At 41.0% G+C, this 18,427-nt stretch overlaps 2 protein-coding genes across 6 annotated transcripts in view; one reads left to right on the top strand and one right to left on the bottom strand.

The window, feature by feature from the left end:
* The window catches only part of LOC119971220 (AFG3-like protein 2), a 49,773-nt gene extending 41,984 nt beyond the window's left edge, over positions 1 to 7,789 (top strand). The window contains exons 14-17 of one of the 2 annotated variants that reach the window (XM_038806470.1): positions 528 to 643; positions 1,654 to 1,854; positions 4,620 to 4,814; positions 6,570 to 7,789. In XM_038806470.1, coding sequence (XP_038662398.1) covers positions 528 to 643; positions 1,654 to 1,854; positions 4,620 to 4,814; positions 6,570 to 6,785 — 728 coding nt within the window. In that variant the 3' untranslated portion in view covers positions 6,786 to 7,789. The remainder of the gene's footprint in view (positions 1 to 527; positions 644 to 1,653; positions 1,855 to 4,619; positions 4,815 to 6,569) is intronic. The other variant, XM_038806471.1, reaches the window with a different exon arrangement.
* Positions 7,790 to 17,677: 9,888 nt separating this feature from the next.
* Positions 17,678 to 18,427, bottom strand: part of dbndd1 (dysbindin domain containing 1) — a 79,028-nt gene continuing 78,278 nt past the window's right edge. For all 4 annotated transcript variants that reach the window (XM_038806467.1, XM_038806466.1, XM_038806468.1 and 1 more), the window contains one exon: positions 17,678 to 18,090. In XM_038806467.1, coding sequence (XP_038662395.1) covers positions 17,915 to 18,090 — 176 coding nt within the window. In that variant the 3' untranslated portion in view covers positions 17,678 to 17,914. The remainder of the gene's footprint in view (positions 18,091 to 18,427) is intronic.

Raw genomic sequence — 18,427 nt, 5'->3', positions numbered from 1 at the left:
TAGGAAGGACGTGGAAGCTTTGGAACGGGTGCAGAGGAGATTTACCAGGATGTTGCCTGGTATGGAGGGAAAATCTTATGAGGAAAGGCTGATGGACTTGAGGTTGTTTTCGTTAGAGAGAAGAAGGTTAAGAGGTGACTTAATAGAGGCATACAAAATGATCAGAGGGTTAGATAGGGTGGACAGTGAGAGCCTTCTCCCGCGGATGGAGGTGGCTAGCACGAGGGGACATAGCCTTAAATTGAGGGGTAATAGATATAGGACAGACGTCAGAGGTAGGTTTTTTACGCAAAGAGTGGTGAGGCCGTGGAATGCCCTACCTGCAACAGTAGTGAACTCGCCAACATTGAGGGCATTTAAAAGTTTATTGGACAAGCATATGGATGATAATGGCATAGTGTAGGTTAGGTGGCCTTTAGTTTTTGACTTCCCATGTCGGTGCAACATCGTGGGCCGAAGGGCCTGTACTGCGCTGTATCGTTCTATGTTCTATGTTCTGCTAATATTTTACTCCTGTTTCATTTTAGGATTAGAGAAAAAAACACAGGTTTTGCAACCCAATGAGAAAAAGACTGTTGCCTATCATGAGGCAGGACATGCAATCGTTGGCTGGTTCCTGGAGCATGCAGACCCTCTGCTTAAAGTAATGAATTAACTGTTATCTTTATATGTTTGGAAGAGAAGTCGTGTGCATTAAATATTTTGACACTGATTACGATGTGAGAACTCCGTAGCATATTGCAGTGGAGTAATAATTTGTGGAAAAGAGTGTCACTTTGCTGGTTTTGCACTGATTTATCCAGGCCAAAAGTTGTTATTCCCAGACTGTTTACTTAAGAACACAGGACATGCGAGCAGGAGTGGACCATTCACCCCTTTGAACCTGCTCCACCATTCGATTAAGATCATGGCTAATCTGATTGTAGTCTCAACTCCACTTAATTGGAGTACTAAATGAGACAAGTTGGTTCTTTCAAAGAGGTGGAAGAATTTGAAAAATAATCTGAGAGAAGAACTGAAGCAAAGTACTATAAAAACAAGTGATGAACTGATAGGAAACTTAATAGCAATAAGTTTATAACAATTTATTTAGCATAAGCTATATAGCCCTTTATATACTGCAACAACCCAGAAAGAAGTTAAAAGGTTAATTTTATAGCTCTCCACTTGTGTGAAGGAGCTTTATTTTAATGTCACAAAATAAATGTATAACCTCAAAATGACTCGGGTATCGATGAGCAATGCATAATACCAATTCTTTAGAATACATTAAACATCGTTATTCCTGAATTATCTGCACTCCTCGTTTTGTTGAATTTCAGATTGTGATTGCACCAAACCAATTTCTAGCTACCGAGTTAGAAAAATACACCTTTTCCCCTCGTATTTATTTTTGATCTATTTTTCATCACCAAGAAAGCCTTAGAGGAAATATATTTCTGTTGTATACTGCTGATATTTCATGGTGACGATAAAGAGATGGAAGAATCCCAAGTGGAAAGCTTTGTTATGGTCGATCTTTTTCCTTTTGAGTGCATTCAGAGATTTCTGACACTTCAGCTGTTGAGCTAGGTATAGCGTAAATTTTAAGTCAGATTTTATGTAATGTGTATTAAAATTTATGAATACCTTAATGTGTAACTCTTTCTGCAGGTGTCTATTATACCTCGTGGGAAAGGTCTTGGCTATGCACAGTACTTGCCCAAAGAGCAATATCTTTACACAAAAGAGCAGCTTTTTGATCGCATGTGCATGATGCTTGGCGGCCGAGTGGCCGAAGAGATATTTTTTGATCGTATAACAACTGGTGCCCAGGATGATCTGAAAAAAATCACACAGAGTGCTTATGCTCAGGTAAATCCTCATTCATATCTAATTGTCATCTTGATTGTTTTTTTGGACTTGGAAGTGTGTTCACTCCAAAACTCAAGGATACTCATCCAAAAGACCAGAGTTTGAACCTCAATTTGATCTGCGATTCACTTGAGGCTTCTTGTAGAGTTTCTCAAGCTCCAAATGATACACTCACAGAAGGATAACTCCCTCCTTGCACTACACAAGCCTTTTTCTGGGACAACCAAAGAAATGTTTTGTTCTTTTGCATAACATTCTTTCCACCTGGTGGGATAGAGCCTTGTAATATTTTTTTCAGCACTGAATGGCTACAGGAGGGGCAACCATGAACGGGAGTCTAATAATTGAGACGCCATTCATATTTTTTAACTAAACTTAATAGTTTGACGTGGATATAGGTTTTTCTCAGTCAGTATATTTTAATTTAAGCTATTTGCTATTTAAGGGAAAAACATTTTCAGTGCAGCGCAATCTGCATGACCTTGCCAAGTGATTCATTATTATCATTTGTAACCTGCACTTTTTGTATTCCATTCAACTCTGAATTAATGGTCATTTTAAATTCCCTAAACTTTTCTCTCTCTTTGTAAACCTTCTGACCAAAATTCACGTTCATTGCTCTAACCTTGCCATGTTCACTGGCATTGATCACCAACTAATATCCAACAGTCCTTACCACACACATCTCTTTGCCATTCTTTTTTCTACATCCGTCCCTGGAAAAAATACTCCTCCAGATTGCTTGCAGGGCCTTGCTGTGTGACCTTTGGCTGTTCATTCACCATTAATTACCATCTCAAAAAATGCCTCTGCTTTGCCCATTCCAAACTCCCTCTGGCAACAAATTCACCTTAGATCGTAGCTTTCTTTGTCGCCAAGGAAGAGACCAGGCAGCCTTCTGCCTCTGCTTCCCCATGGCCCCCAAGCTAAACCTCCCTCCTTCATTTTGAAACTATTCTCAAGCCTGAACCTTTGTCTTGTCCCTTCTTCTTCCACACTCTCCTGCACTCCCTGTTTTATTTTCATTCTCTCTTCCAGGTGCTCTTGTGTATCCCTCTGGCCCCCCTACACCCCATCTTCTCAAAGCTCATTTCATCTATGTAAAGTACTCAATGCTCCATTGATTCCATTCCCACTAAAATTCTGATTACTAAACTTCCCTTCTTAACTCACATTTTGCTAATTGTCAAAGATCTCAGCTCTTTGGGCACTATCCCATGGCTGGGATTCTCTGAGCCATTGCCGGTGGTGCGTGAGAATCCCACCAGGCCGCTCCGACGCCAGGCTGCCGATTCTCAGGCGACTGGAGAATCGTGCCTGCATGGTCGCCGTACGCCGGTCGGGGCTGTTGAAAGCTGCCCCCGCAGCGATTCTCCACGCTTGATGGGCCAAGTCCCGCCAACGTGGTTTACATGCCGATCGGCGGGCACGCTCATTCCGAGGGGGGTCTATGTTCCTCCGCGTCGGGCCCCTGTAGAGCTCTGACATGTTGCCCGGGTCCGGCATGGAGATAGCAACCACATGCGTGCGCCGGCACGGAGACGGCAGTGACGTGCATGTGCGGACCCGCGCCGGCCATGTAGGACGCCGGAGCAGCACACAGCAGTCCGGCGCCATTCTAGCCCCTGAGGAAGGGGAGAATGACTGAGCCTGGAGGCCCGTTCACGCTGGCGTCGCTTGCGCCGGTTTTGATGCTGGCATCAACACTTGGCCGGGATTTCGAAGAATCCCAGCACACATGTTTAAAAATATTTATTACCATCCCAGAGATTCTGGTCTTCAATAGTAACTCTCTGATCTCCAGTCATCTTAAAATATGTTTTTATCTCCTAGAACCACACCTGTTTCTCCTGTAACATTTTTTTAGTTTGATAATTCTAATGAAGTTGTGTTCCACTAAAGAAAGTCACGCCACATTCCAACCATAGCCATTATATTTCTAGCAATGGTTTCTCTGGCCACCCAACATCACCTGAAGAATCCTCCAAGGGAACTCTTGCCTATCAAGTTGTATCCAGAGTTGGTAGAGACTTCTCTTACGGCATCCACGCATTTACCTCTTGGTGATCCTATCTGCATGCATGGAATCGGCTTCCACATTTGAACTGATGGCACTCAGCACTGCTTCTTGACAAACCGGTTGCCCCACATCCAGTCTTCAGTTATATATGATATATATATATATTCAGCTCCCACTGTGCACTCGACCTTCAACTTTTGTTCCACCCCTCTCTTCCTGAAGCTGATATCATCATACAACAATCTGAAATTATCTTATGGTTATGGATACATTTGCATTGGTGTAGGTGTCTCAGTAAAGTACTTTTGGAGGAGTAATAGGAGTTATGGGTGTTCTGGTATCTCGGGCACACGTTTCTGTCCAATGAAGCCATCACTAAGCGATCAATGTTGACTCTTGTCTATTGATACAAAAACAATGATAATATGTTCTTATGTCCAAGCACTTTGTTTTACTCAGTTAGCTATTAATTATTTAGTGAATCAGCTCAGTAGTAAATAACTTGTCACACAATTCTGTAAGTGGTAGACTCCATCTGTGGGATGTTTCTCTCTCTGAATGTGCATCGTTATCAATTCTCATGAAGCTGTTGGAAGAGCTCAGCATCTAATCAGCTAACTCGGCAGAAACTGGAAACTGAGCTTTGCCACTTCTGCTTCACTCGGTCAGCTATTCATTTGGTGTCCTCACTAACTGGGAGTTATGACCTGTTTTATTAATCCTGTTTTATTTTCTTGTTTGTCAGATTGTTCAATTTGGTATGAGTGAAAAACTTGGGCAGGTGTCCTTTGACCTTCCACGACAGGGTGACACTCTTGTTGAAAAGCCGTACAGTGAGACCACAGCACAGATTATTGATGAAGAAGTTCGGGCTCTTATTGGTACAGCATACCAAAGAACCTTGGCGTTATTGAGAGAAAAGCGATTGGAAGCTGAAAAAGTGAGTGATTGTATTGTGACTGGAGTATCAATTCTGCAAAGCAAGTCCGCCTCCTTTGCTGTAGAAATCCTTGGTGTTGGTTCTCATCATTATCCTTTCAAATTTTCTGTTGGCTTCATTACTGCCTAAATTTGTTATATTTTCATATTTCAGTTCTAATTAATGCAAATTTGAAAACATAATTTCAGCTGACATATATATATATAAGATAGGGACCAGTGAAAGATTACAAATTATCACGTTTACAGTAAATACTGAGCAGAGCCCGCTGTTACTGAAGCCATTTAAATGGATTACCACTGTGTAACTGACTAGATTTCATCATAACCTTTTCACTAACAAGTGAGCAAGAAGAAAGTGGGATTAACATTCAAGAAAATTCCTTGTAGCCTCTTCATTGATTTGTAGTCTGTATTGCTGACATCGCGAATTATCACTTCCTGTTGCACGTAGACCTTGCCAGTGTGAAACTTGTCAATGTTGATATTCACAGAGACTTGGCTGGGCTTGTATATGGAACACCAAGTTGGTATGCAGGTACAGGAAACAGCATGCTGGTCTTTATTGCAAGCGAATTAGAGGACTAAAAAAAGTTGTGCTCCGGTTGTGCAAGGGTTTGGTGAGACCATACCTAGAATATTGTGTGCAGTTTTGTGGTCTATATTTAAGGAAGGGAATATTTGCTTTGGCGGCAATATAGTGATGTTCACCAAATTGGTCCCTGGGATGAGGTGGTTGAGAGAGGCGGAGTAAATTGGGCCTATGTTCTCTGGAGTTTAGAAGAATGAGAGGTGACTTCAATGAAGCAGACAAGATTCTGAAAGGACATGATGGAGTCGACACTGAGCGATTGTTTCCACTGATTGGAGAATCATAGTCTCAGGATAAAAGGGAGGGATAGACATATTTTTGATGTCTCACGGAGTCATGAGATATAGGGAGAGGTTAAAAAAAGTGAAGTTGACGCCCTCGATCAGTTGTTGACTCCAATAATTGTGAAAGAATTAGTCAGAAGCTTTCTTTTCCCTTTAGCAAGTTTATTCTTTTCACAACTCCGTAGCATGGCAGCCTCCTATTGCTTCCCCGCACCAAACTGTTGCGGCTGTCTCTATTTAAACTCTTATTTTTGAACAAATCAACTAAATGAAATCAGTTAAACTGAGGGACAAATTAATGGGGTCAGACTCTTAAAGAGATATTGCCTTAAACAAAAAACAAATCCCAAATGAAACTTGAACATTAACCAACAAAATTGTTAAGATGGTCGATTAAGGTGGTTGACAAGACACCCCAATCCCCGCAGTGTCCACTGGGCATGAAAGGTCTTAGCGGTGCTGGCTGATCTGTGATTTATATTGAATGGTGGGGCAGGCTTGACAGGCCATATGGTCGTCTTGTGCTCCTATTTCTTGTGTTCTTACCGACAATGTAATTAAATCATGTGTTTGTTGTTTTCTCCCTACACGCTTTCAAATAAGCCATATCACAAAGGATGGGGGAGGCAACAGCACTGAACATAGTTTCTGATAAAATTATAACATGAAGCTTCAAAACAATGTTTTATTTAAATTGTTTGAAGTAATGGCCTTTCTTGACAATACCGTCTCATTCCTGAAGACATATGGCACTAAAACAGCAGCTTTGGAGTCAAGCACCACGTTTTTATGCGAGGTTTCTTACTTCCCACATGTGGAACATTTCCTTTTGACCCTACTGAATTGAGATCCACAATTTTGTGTTTGTTTCTCATGTCAGGTGGCTGAACGATTACTGGAGAAGGAAGTACTTGATAAAAGTGACATGATTGATCTTTTGGGACCACGGCCGTTTTCAGAAAAATCCACATATGAAGAATTTGTTGAAGGTACTGGCAGCTTTGAAGAGGACACCACCTTACCTGAAGGTCTGAAGGACTGGAACCAGGAGAGGGAGGAGAGTAAAGAGGAACTGCCTGAGAAACAATTAGCATGAAATATATTAAACACCTTTTCTACTTTGTCAACTGGATAACTTGGTGCTGGCCAAATTGAAAGGTTTGCTTTGCTGAGATAAAATGAGAACGACTGCACTGTCATTTGGAACAGTTCTCACATCAGTAGGCCCTTGGCAATAATGGGCTGTATGATACTTTACCATGTTACACGACTGAATTGAAAGTGGTTTGGACTGAGCCTGCAAACTTCTAAAATTGGGCTGAATCTGATAAATCCATTCTCTCCCTGCATCTCTGGAAGGAATACTAAATCTATTTATTGGCACTCGATTGAACAAAAGTGAACATAAAGGAATGTTCAAAAGTTTCATCAGCAAATAGATAAATTCTTAATGGTTGTAAGCTGAGAATTTAAAAAAGATTGGAAGTTTCTGCAAGTATGTGAGAATATTCACCTCTGAATCCGGAGGATGTTCACTGATATTACAAGTGTCAATCTTTTACTTTTGGTTTTCTTTTATTCTCACTATCTACAGAAATTAATTCAGCTACTTGAAATGTTAAACCGCTATTCCAAATCCATTTAATTTTTAATTGTGTGTTCACGTCAAAGCTGTCGAGTGTCAATATATTTGAATAAATTAACAACCCAAAATTTATTTCAGTGCCACTAAAATGCATTTGAAAGCACCATAACGTATTGCTGTCTTTCATATAAAGACCTAAACAAATGCAACCTGATTTTCGGCACTTGAATAAGAATGTTACCGTTTCTCAAAACCGTACCGTTACTGTTTTGAGAATGTATTTATTTTTTCAAACTGATCATGTTTCAAAGTTGATTGTTCTCCTGTCATCATGGACACTGCGATGTGTTTATTATTTAGCTTAGATATTCTTTTGGGTTCATTGTACTGGTCACTCCCATAAGCAATCTTGAGTGTCTAGTGTTTAGAGACGTGTATGTGCCGCCCAATATTTAACTAAATGATACTGTTATTCAGGGGCATAAAACTTTGATCCCTTTGTGACTTGAACTGGATATTATGTTTACACGCTTGACTTAGTGTACTGCTTAATTCTTTTCAACCGTGAATTGAGAAACACTTACCGATAAAAGGCCACCTATGAATCGTTAGGCAGCAAGTGAACATAGTGAATAACAAGTCAGGTTCCACTTACTAACTCTCAAACCTACATCTCTCCTCTTAAAGTGGGAACAATAATAAACACTGTCACTGCACTGACTTATTTTCTTTTGTCATCACTTAGTGGCACAGTGGTTTGCACTGTTGCTTCACAACGCCAGGGACACGGGTTCAATTCCCAACTTGGGTCATTATCTGTGCAGAGTCTGCACGTTGTCCCTGTTTCTGCGTGGGCATCCTCTGGGTGCTCCGGTTTTCTCCCACAAGTCCTGAAAGACGTGCTTCTTGGGTGAATTGGACATGCTGAATTCTCCCTCTTGTGTACCCGAACAGGTGCCAGAGTGTGGCGACTAGGGGATTTTCACAGTAACTTCAATACAGTGTTAATATGAGCCTACTTGTGACACTAATAAAGAGTATTATTATTGCCATTCTGGGCAACTTCTGCTGCAAACGACCTTTTATCTTTTGCATTTTATGTTTGCAGCTGCTGCTAGCCCTAGGCTTACAGCCTGCAGACTCTTGTTTCCTTTTTAATCTGACTAGCCATATATTCCGAAGTGTCTTCAGAAGAGAGGTTGGGGTGAGAGGTATACAGCTGATTTTTATCGCCATGGTAGACCTGCTGATAAAAGTAACTACTAATTTCATTTTGTGGTTTCAATTTAAGAAGACTTGAATAAGGTCATTTTGACTAATTAGCCAGGGATCAGGCAAAATTGTCTCTTGCTGTTGTGAATTTCACACACTACCCCATCTAGCTTCAGTGCACGTAGATCGGTGCCTGCAGCATGTGACATTTTTAAAAACCCATATAAATTAATTTGTTTCAAAATTCAAACCTTGAACATAACTAAATCCCAAATTTCTTTTCATCAAGAAAGAATGGCCAAAATCCTGAAAAGATGCCTTATTAACTGGACTGATCTCTGATAAGGAATTAATTTGTGCCAGATTTAACTGTGCTCCATTGTTGACACTTAAATATAGTTCATTTTATTTCCTAATATGTGATTACAAAATTAATCTTTTTCGACATTGAGTAGTCTGTCTGCCTAATCACCCAAAAGATAAGGTCTTCATTTCCATTGCTTTATGTATTTCTTGAGTTTTTCCATCATTAAAGTTAGGTTTAAGCACCAAGCTTTATAGTGATAACATGTATTTGTTATTGAGATTAGGTTAATTGTTCTTAGGTTAATTTCCTTCATCTGCATCAATCCTTCCAAAGAGACCAATGGCCTCATTCTTTTTTCCAATTAAGGGGCAATTTAGCATGGCCAATCCACCTAACTGCACATCTTTTTGGGTTGTGAGGGCGAGACCCACATAGACTTGGGGAGAATATGCAAACCCCACATGGACAGTGACCTGGGGCTGGGATCGAACCCAGGTCCCTCAGTGCTGCGAGGCAGCAGTGCTAACCACTGCGCCACCGTGCTGCCCTTAACAGCCTCATTCTACACATCACAAATGTGTGACTGCTAGTAACTGATTGGATTGAAATTTCAACTTGCATTATTTGCAATCGTTGAGCACTGTTTTTGCCTCAGATGTAAGATAATTAGTTATAACGGAATTTGGCATGTAAGATCATCGAGGTGCAAAGTAAATAATATGTGGGAAAAATGATCTTGTGGATTTCAGTGTGTATTCAAAGTGTTGGCACAGTCTTGCAAAATTGAAACCAAGTTGGAAGATCACCAGACTCGAATCTCAATCAGGGGTGACCTGACCTTCACTTGATAAGTCATTGAACTGTAAACCATTCATCTTGTGTTGCTTTTATGGCCACCCTCAATAAATTGTTTTTTTATTTAAGTCTGGTGGGGATTAAACTTGTGGCTTAAGCTACCCACCAGTTAAAGCTTGAATATTGCTGTTTACTTGAGAAATTCCTGAGACAAGATGATTTAGTATTCTGTATATTTTAGCATCTTTCATTATTTGAATTAATTGTCAGACTCTTTAATTGGTTTGGTGAGATTGGATCCTATGTGTTGTTTATTGAAAACATTCGTAGTCAATATTGCTGCATGTTTCTAGATATATGGCTGCAGCAAGTAGCTTATTACCCACATATCTTTTGTAGAGAGAGGATTTACGCTGAACAGATATTTTAAATTCTGTATGTTCCTATGACTTTTATACAAAAAAAGTTTGATATTTTTTCTGCTGTATTTAATTATTCCACTGGACTTTTGTAATCATTGTGCCTTACCAAATGTTACATTGGTCAAAATATTTCTTGTTCTTGGCAGTGGAAAACTACTGGCCACTGAATTTCAGTAATTATGTTGTGATTTATCTATTGTGTTGTGATAAATTCTTATAAGGCTGAGATTTTAAGATAGGAAGATCAGCAGCAATAAGGTATTAAAAAGTTAAACTCTACATTGTCCAGTTAAATGAATGCCTATATTACAATCTTAAGACTTGATGCACTTTTGTGAAGAAGTAAAAATGTATACAAGGTAACCTGTAACCTGAACAGTTCACAACTGATGAATCCGTTTATTGCCCTTGAATAAGATTGTGTAGTATTAGTAACAAACACAACTACATTTTTTTGTATTGTTATGGGAGAGGTGTTTTCAGAACCCCAAAATGTATCATGGAGTCCAACCAACTTTAATGGATTGTTGCCTTTGAAGCACACGGCTTGTTCCCTAGGTGTGGTATTACAATTATGGACACGTGGTTTTTAAAACAAAACAATGTTTATTCCATGAACTCAACTTAACCTTTTAAAATAAACATTGGATCTCTTAACACCCCTTACTTCAAAGATAACCCCGAAAATAACACATTACTACCCAATCCTGCACACCGTTCCTATACACATCCAGACGACTTCAACCCTTCAAAAATAGGAGCACAACAGGTTACATTCAATATATTTATAGTCTTTGGATTTGCAGAAATCACCAGACCAGCTCTTTCCCTTCCTGCAGCTCTCTCAAACTGAAACTAAAAACTTTTAAATGGTTGAGCTAAAACCCAGCTCCACCCACACTCTGACATCACTGCATTTCTTAAAGGAACATTGCTTAAACATCCATTTCTTAAAGGCACTCTCACATGACAGTATCAATTCTTTGTCATCCTGGATGTTAGAACGTGCTCTTGTTATCAGTTATTCAGCACTGCTATTGCACAAATACCCATCATTGCTCTCTATACACATGGCCCTATTTCTGTATTGAATATGTGCCATCATTTCCAGCAAAACAAATTCCAGAATTGCAAAACCCAGCCAGTATGACTTAGAATTCCCTTTTTTATTTATCCAAGGGGCAGTCTGGTAACTCGAATTGTCAGTGATGTGACTGGGTCAGAAAAATGAATTTAACGATGATGGATTAATGGATTTACTTTCACTTACCCTTGGGCTCTTTGTGATTATTTGCAAGCTGCTGTGTTGGTATCGTTGGGATGATTGGCAAATGGTGATAAAAGGAGTAGGGTCTGAACATACGCAGGAAAGATATTTTGGAACATTACTGATTCCTGAAACACTCAACAGCAACTTGTATTTTTATAGCATCAATGTCAAGAGGTGCTTCATGAGATCAGTGACGCACAAGAAGACAGAATTGGAGATGTGCATGCATGTCGAGGGTAGGGGGTGGTGGGTAGGAGGAGACCACTGATCAGGAGTGACAAGGATTGAAGGAATTTGAAAACAACGATGAGAGTTTTAAAATTGAAGGGTTGCCAAACAAGGTGTCGTTAGTAAACACAGCTGGTGAGTCAGCAGAATTTAGTCAGAGTTAAAACATGGACAGTGGAGTTTTGCATGAACTCGGGTTTATAAAGGGTAAAAGAGGGAAAATTAAAATAGTTAAGTCTTGAGGTAAGACACGATTGCAAAGACTTTGGTGAGCATTTCTTATTTTTCCAATTAAGCGGTGATTTACCAGGGCCAATCTACTTACCCTGCACATCTTTGGGTTGCGGGGATGAGGCCCATGCAGACATGGGGAGAATGTGCAAACCACACGAACCGTGATCCAGGGTCGGGATCGAACCCGGGTCCTTGGTGGCGTGAGGCAGTAGTGCTAACCACTGTGCCACCCTGCGTTAACGTTTCTGCAGCAGATCATTTGATGTGCGTTTGAGATGGGTATTGTTACAATGGTGGAAGGAGGCAGTTTCGGTGCTGCTGTGGGTATGAGATTGGAATCCAGACTCTAGATCAAATAGGACGTATGGTTCATCTTCAGACTGGCATGTAGAGGGCAGGAGTTTGTGCCAAGGGTAAAGTCAATGGGCAGAATTTTCCCCAAATTGCACAAGATTACTGGATCAGGCCAGAAAAGCTGTGTGAAACCCGCTGGCTTCACAGATGTGTTTTCTCACCTGATTAAGCAGCACACAATGCAATTATCAGCCAACTGAGGATTGGGCTAAACATGCCAACATGTCAGGATTCTAAGATCAGGGCAGTTACAGGCTCCCCTCTTTCCACCCCCGCCCCGCAGCTCTCCAGTAGAAACCCCCACCCTCCCAAACCCCCCCCCCCCCCATCCACAGCAGGGCAACCACCTTCACCACACAAAGATTAGGAAACCTACCCATACAATCATTGGGGCAAGCCCCCAACCCACCCACTCACCAACATTGAAGCACCCCAAATTCCCCCCCCCCCCCCCCCCCCCCAACTTCACTGGTACCACCACAATCAAACCTGGTAAGTATATGTAGAAATCTTTATGGAAATCTGGTTCTGGCCTTCAACCTGATCATGTTGCCAGTGGGGAACAGATCTCGCCATTGCAAAATGTGTTTTGCCCCTCTCACATGATTTAACGGCCATAAGGGGGTTTGCGCCCTCGATGAAAGGGCCTGCTATATCCTGCCGTGCCAGGAATTTGTGCTCCTGTTCGCATTGGGTGTGAATGGCGACGCAAGTGCAAATTTTTGAGAGAGAGGCAAGATTACACACCTCAGCATTTCTCCTCACCCCTACCATTCACCTGAGGAAGGAGCAGTGCTCTGAAAGCTAGTGTTTGAAACAAACATGTTGGACTTTAACCTGGTGTTGTAAGACTTCTTACTGTGCTCACCCCAGTCCAATGCCAGCATCTCCACATCATGGCTATCAGTGATGTAATGGGGTTCCTGTCCTTCAATGTTGGGTGCCCCAATTGAACAAATTTAAATCTAAGTGTCAGGCTTCTGCACCTCATAATAGTATTATACACCTACACAAATTATGATGGGTGTCCTACGGCGTGTACCTGGTGGAGGAGTGCGGGGGGGCAATCCTAGAGGGGATTGTTCCACTTTTACTTGTATGGGGGGTGCCCCGATCTTTAATAAAATAAGTTGCTGGTGAGATGGCCTCTGATTTGTGGGACCCGCCCCTTCTAAAAAGATGACCCAAGTCAATAACAATAGTGGAGAAAGCCGCCTTTGGAGCTGGTGACTTCAACACCACTTTTCTCATCCGCTGAAACACACTGCAGAAACATGGAAAGATTCCACCTGGGAGCTTCAGTTCGGAGAGCATCAGGCTCTCCTGATTTTGAACAACATTTTGTATTGTTTGCGATATCCAGGTAATGAATGTCTCAACATTTTCATTGGATTAAACATGATTTGGGTATAGTTTTTAGCGTTTAATTCACAAATAGTTTTTTTAATAGATTTGAAGAACCCAATTATTTTTTTCCAATTAAGGGACTATTTCGCGTGGCCAATCCACCTACCCTGCACATCTTTGGGTTGTTGGGGTGAGACCCATGCCGACATGGAGAGGAGGATGTACAAACTCCACATGGGCAGAGATTTGGGGCCAGGATCAAACCTGAGTTCTTGGTGGCATGAGGCAGCAGTGCTAACCACTGTGCCACCTTTAGTTCCCAAATTTATGACTAATTTAAAAACTTAGGCAAAAATGGATATTACAGAAAGGTCTGAAAATTGACGTTATAGTCAAGCTACAGCTTCACAAATTTTTAACACTATAATGAATGTTACAAATATCATTTGGGAGATGCAAAGTTGATTTTGCAAGAGACTAGCAAATAATATCTAATATATTAAAAACATTGTGAATGCTTGCCTACATTCTCATCGTAGGTTACTATGTCCATGTTTATAATGCAAGCTTCCTATGTCAACTTGGTAAGCTGTAATTGTACACTCTTCAAATAAAGAGGTTGCTGCATCATCACTCGCTAGGTTTGTGCATAATTAAATGCTTATCTAGGCAGTTTCCATTATAAATCTGGGCTTGGAAATTTGTACTGCAAATATGAAAGTATGATTTTAAAATGAGGACTGAACTGCTCTTGTAGCGTGCCATGTCCAGTTATCATCAGCTTTTAAATCCTGCTCATCCTGAAGACCACACTTGACACCCCATGTAGAAATCAACCACAGCAGGAAATTACACATGGGAGAGGTGGGGAGGGGGGACATATTATAAATAGTTCAGGATTTAAACATCATCAGCCAAGTAGAAAAGCTCGGAATGGGTCATTTTAATTGGCAAGTGCCTGGGTCATTGTGCCCCTGACTCATTGCAATTCCATTATAAGCTTTGTGCAAAACAGCCCTACATTAGACAGACAACTGATTCAACCTAAGTTGAATTATGGAAGTGCTCAGGTTAGTATCTGGGTAAAATTTGAGCTGGCCACATGTATATGTAAACATCATATTAGTTAACTTTTTTTTTTAAATGCCGTCATTGTGGTTAGCGTAGAACACAGCTGCCACTATATATGGGAAAGAAGTCATTTGAAATCCCCCTTAACGTATGCTGATGATGCTGTGTTTGAATGCCAGGGGGTGGGATTCTCCCAGCCCAGCTCCGGGCCAGAGAATCCCCATAACCATGCCGCGGAGAATCGGCGCCGGTCACGGGCAACTCTACGCGGCCGGGCTGCCGATTCTCCTGCCTGGATGGGCCGAGCAGCTGCTCTAAAAAGGCAGAGGCCTGCCGGCGCTGTCCACACCTGGTCGCAGCCGGCTGGAACTCTGCACGCAGGGTTGGGGGGGGACGTCCGATGGGGCCTGGCCTGCGATCGGGCCCACCAATTGGCAGGCTGGCCCCTCACTCCCCGGGTCTATTTTCTTACGCGCTGGCCCCTGAACTCCCACGCCATGTTGCATCGGGATTGGCACATTGAGGGAGGCCACCGCGCATGCGCGGGTTGGCGCGGCGCACGGTTCGCGCCGGGATGGGAGGCTGGAGTAGCGTGACCTGCTCCAGCACCGTGCTGGCCCCTATCACTACTCCCAGCGGCCCGTTCACGCCATCGTGAAACGCGACGGTGTTTCCGACGGCATGGACACTCTGCCGCTGAATGGGTGAATACCCCCGGGGGATTTGGGGTACTACTGATATATTTTTTCCCCTAAAGATGGACAGATTTTCTACATGGTAATGTATCTTAAGCGTCCTGTCACCTGATTCAAATTTCCCAACGGAGGTCGGCAGATTTAATGACTGCCCCGGGAATGTAGCTTCTCCCTTTTTGGGAAGCATATGTTCTCCTGATCTCACTAATGGCCCATTTATGTCTACGTGGTTCAATTATTTTTTTATTGAGGACCTTTAATTAGCAATACATAGAACATAGAACAGTACAGCACAGAACAGGCCCTTCGGCCCTCAATGTTGTGCCGAGCCATGATCACCCTACTCAAACCCACGTATCCACCCTATACCCGTAACCCCAACAACCCCCCCCCCCCAATGGAATGGAAGGTTTCTGAGAACCAAGCATTCTAGTTATCAATGTGTTCTATCAATGTTGCATGTCTCATTGGTATGATCCGTCAATCTGTTCTAGGATCACAAAGCTATGAATCTCTACCTTTTTTCACCTTTTCTTTGATCTTTAAAATATGAACACAGCATCACTGAATAATTACCTCATACTATATCTTCTCCATGTATCTTGGTCCTTACTCATAATAGCCGAGTTTTAGCTGACACTGGTATTTAAAGTTTGTTCCATGTCCTAATTATTTTGCTTTCTAGGTATTAAGTGGGAGAAGAGACATTGAATAGTGTTTATATGGAGAACAAATGTGCTAACTCTTCATGTGTTAACTTTTCATGTTTAGAACCACAAATACATATGTATGAAAATGTGGGGACAAATGTAACATGAATAATGAGATTACACATTTTAAACAAGAAGTCTTCCATTTTATTCTTTTACATTCAGGTTACTATATGATAAATGGCTTAAGCTGATTTGCTACCAAAGTATTATAGTACAACGTTAAAGTAACATACAGGTTGACTAGAATTTGAGGGTTATTTGCCAGTCTGAAAAGGTTAATTTAAAATTTGCACATAACATTGGAAAGAAGTGATGAACTAAGGCAGCAAATCACTGTGTCTTCATGACATGTATCAATGAATGTTATCATATGCTTTAAAATAATCTTCATTTGATACAACACCTAGTTCTATCTACAACATTCAAATTATATCTTCAGCATCAATGGTGGGGGGGAAGCTGGCATCCTTTTTGAGAGAAAATAAATGCTGCTTTCTGGTCACAAAGATAAACCTCAGGTTAACTAAGATTTGGCATCAGATTTATATCATTCAATTTCATTGTTAGTTTCAGGTAGTGCAATATTTTAGTTTTTAGAGGTAACGGCTTTTGTACAACAGGAATTAAAGCTGCACTCCGTTTCTTTCTCCTGTCATGTGGAATCAGATTTAGTATCTTGGCTCAGCTGCAGCTTTTTCACCTTGAATATGTTTTTCGCAAGTTTATAGACATGTAGGACGATGCATTTAAATCAGGGGAAATGATAAACATCCGGAAAGAAAATACTGCTTCCGTACAAATTGAGTTTTGGAACTGAAGAAGAAAATTTGTGATTTTACTTATGCTGCTTTGATTCCATATAATTTCAGTGCTAATAAAATGCAAAAAAGATTTATAGGAACTATGTATTGTGTAGAAATTCTGCTTTGAGCTGCTGTCTGAGAAATGCAGACTAGCTCTTAGTGTCTCACTCCAGAAAATATAATGGACGCACATCTTTCTTCCCTTGGAAGATTTCCTCTACATCCATATTTGCTTCCATTTGTATTGATTTTATTTTCTGTGCACATTCACTACTTGGACTTCATCTTTCTCCCACTGGTTTTACTGTGAAGAGCATGTTGCAGACTGTTAGATTTGAGCCTGATGTGAGGTGAAATGGATAATATAAGACTTTTCCACTATAGCAGCTGACTTAGAACAAGCTTTCCCAGTTGAACAGGGATCAACTGCAATTGCCCAGAAATCTCTAAAACCACAATATGGCTGTTTGTTGCAAAAAGTGATAAAGGCATCTGTCTGAGTTAACTCGAGGCTATAAAAAGTTCCTGTACTTAATATATTTCAATATAATGTCTTCAGACGGTCACAGCACAGGCCACCAAAAGCATGAGAATGGACTATGATTGGTACTTTGATTTTCATAGCTTTCATGACCTAGGGCAGGGGTGGGCAAACTTTTCCGTGCAAGGGCCATATTCAGAAATTCACAATTGTAAAGGGCCGCATAGTATATATATTAAGTAAAATAATTACTTCACCCGGTTATGATTCTGGGCGCCTCATATAGAACATAGAACAGTACAGCACAGAACAGGCCCTTCGACCCTCGACGTTGTGCCGAGCAATGATCACCCTACTCAAGTCAACGTATCCACCCTATACCAGTAAGTAACCCAACAGCCCCCCCCCCCCCCCCCCATTAACCTTAAAAAAAAAATTAAAATTAAAAAAATTTTTTTTTAGAAAAACATTTTTTTTTTTAATGACTTGGTGGGCCGCATAAAGACCCCGTAGTTTGCCCACCCCTGACCTAGGGTAAAAATCCCTTCACTGAAAGCATGAACGTTATGTAATTAATTGACTGCAGGGACAGTTGGTGAAAATCTACTGAATTACAAATTGAGAATGAGGGAGGAGAAGAACAATTCTGAATGGTGCAGCAGAACTATTCAGCACTGTACATTTACTGAAGCAAGGTCCAATTTTGTCCTAGGGTTTTTTGTGTGTTTCAACTGTGTGAAAATGATCTGACATTTCCAGTGGAACATCTGGATCGCTTGGGTGCTTCCTCTCCCTGCTCTGTTCACTCTTGGCTCTTGTCCATGAAGGGGATTTTAAATGTGTTCCACATGAGATAATCGGGTACATCAATGGTTGGTTCAATTCTATAAAATAAAATGTTAACAATCAGCTGTGTGATAAATCTTTAGACTTCAAGACATAAAATATAGCTTGATGATTTGCTAATATCAGGATGTTTTATTTACTGATTTGTTTAACTTTTAAAAATATATAGTTTTTTTTGGATGTTTTAGTAAAGTTCAACAGGGATGAAAACGTGTACTCAACTACAAGGGACCCATCCTTTTTTTTAAATAAAGTTAATGCACCCAATTCATTTTTTTTCAATTAGGGGGCAATTTAGCGTGGCCAATCCACCCAGCTTGCACATCTTTGGGTTGTGGGGGTGAAACCCACGCAAAAATATGAAGAATGTACAAA

Source organism: Scyliorhinus canicula, chromosome 9 (assembly GCF_902713615.1).
Source record: "Scyliorhinus canicula chromosome 9, sScyCan1.1, whole genome shotgun sequence".
NCBI classification, from domain to species: domain Eukaryota; kingdom Metazoa; phylum Chordata; class Chondrichthyes; order Carcharhiniformes; family Scyliorhinidae; genus Scyliorhinus; species Scyliorhinus canicula.
This window is presented reverse-complemented; position numbering and strand designations above follow the sequence as displayed.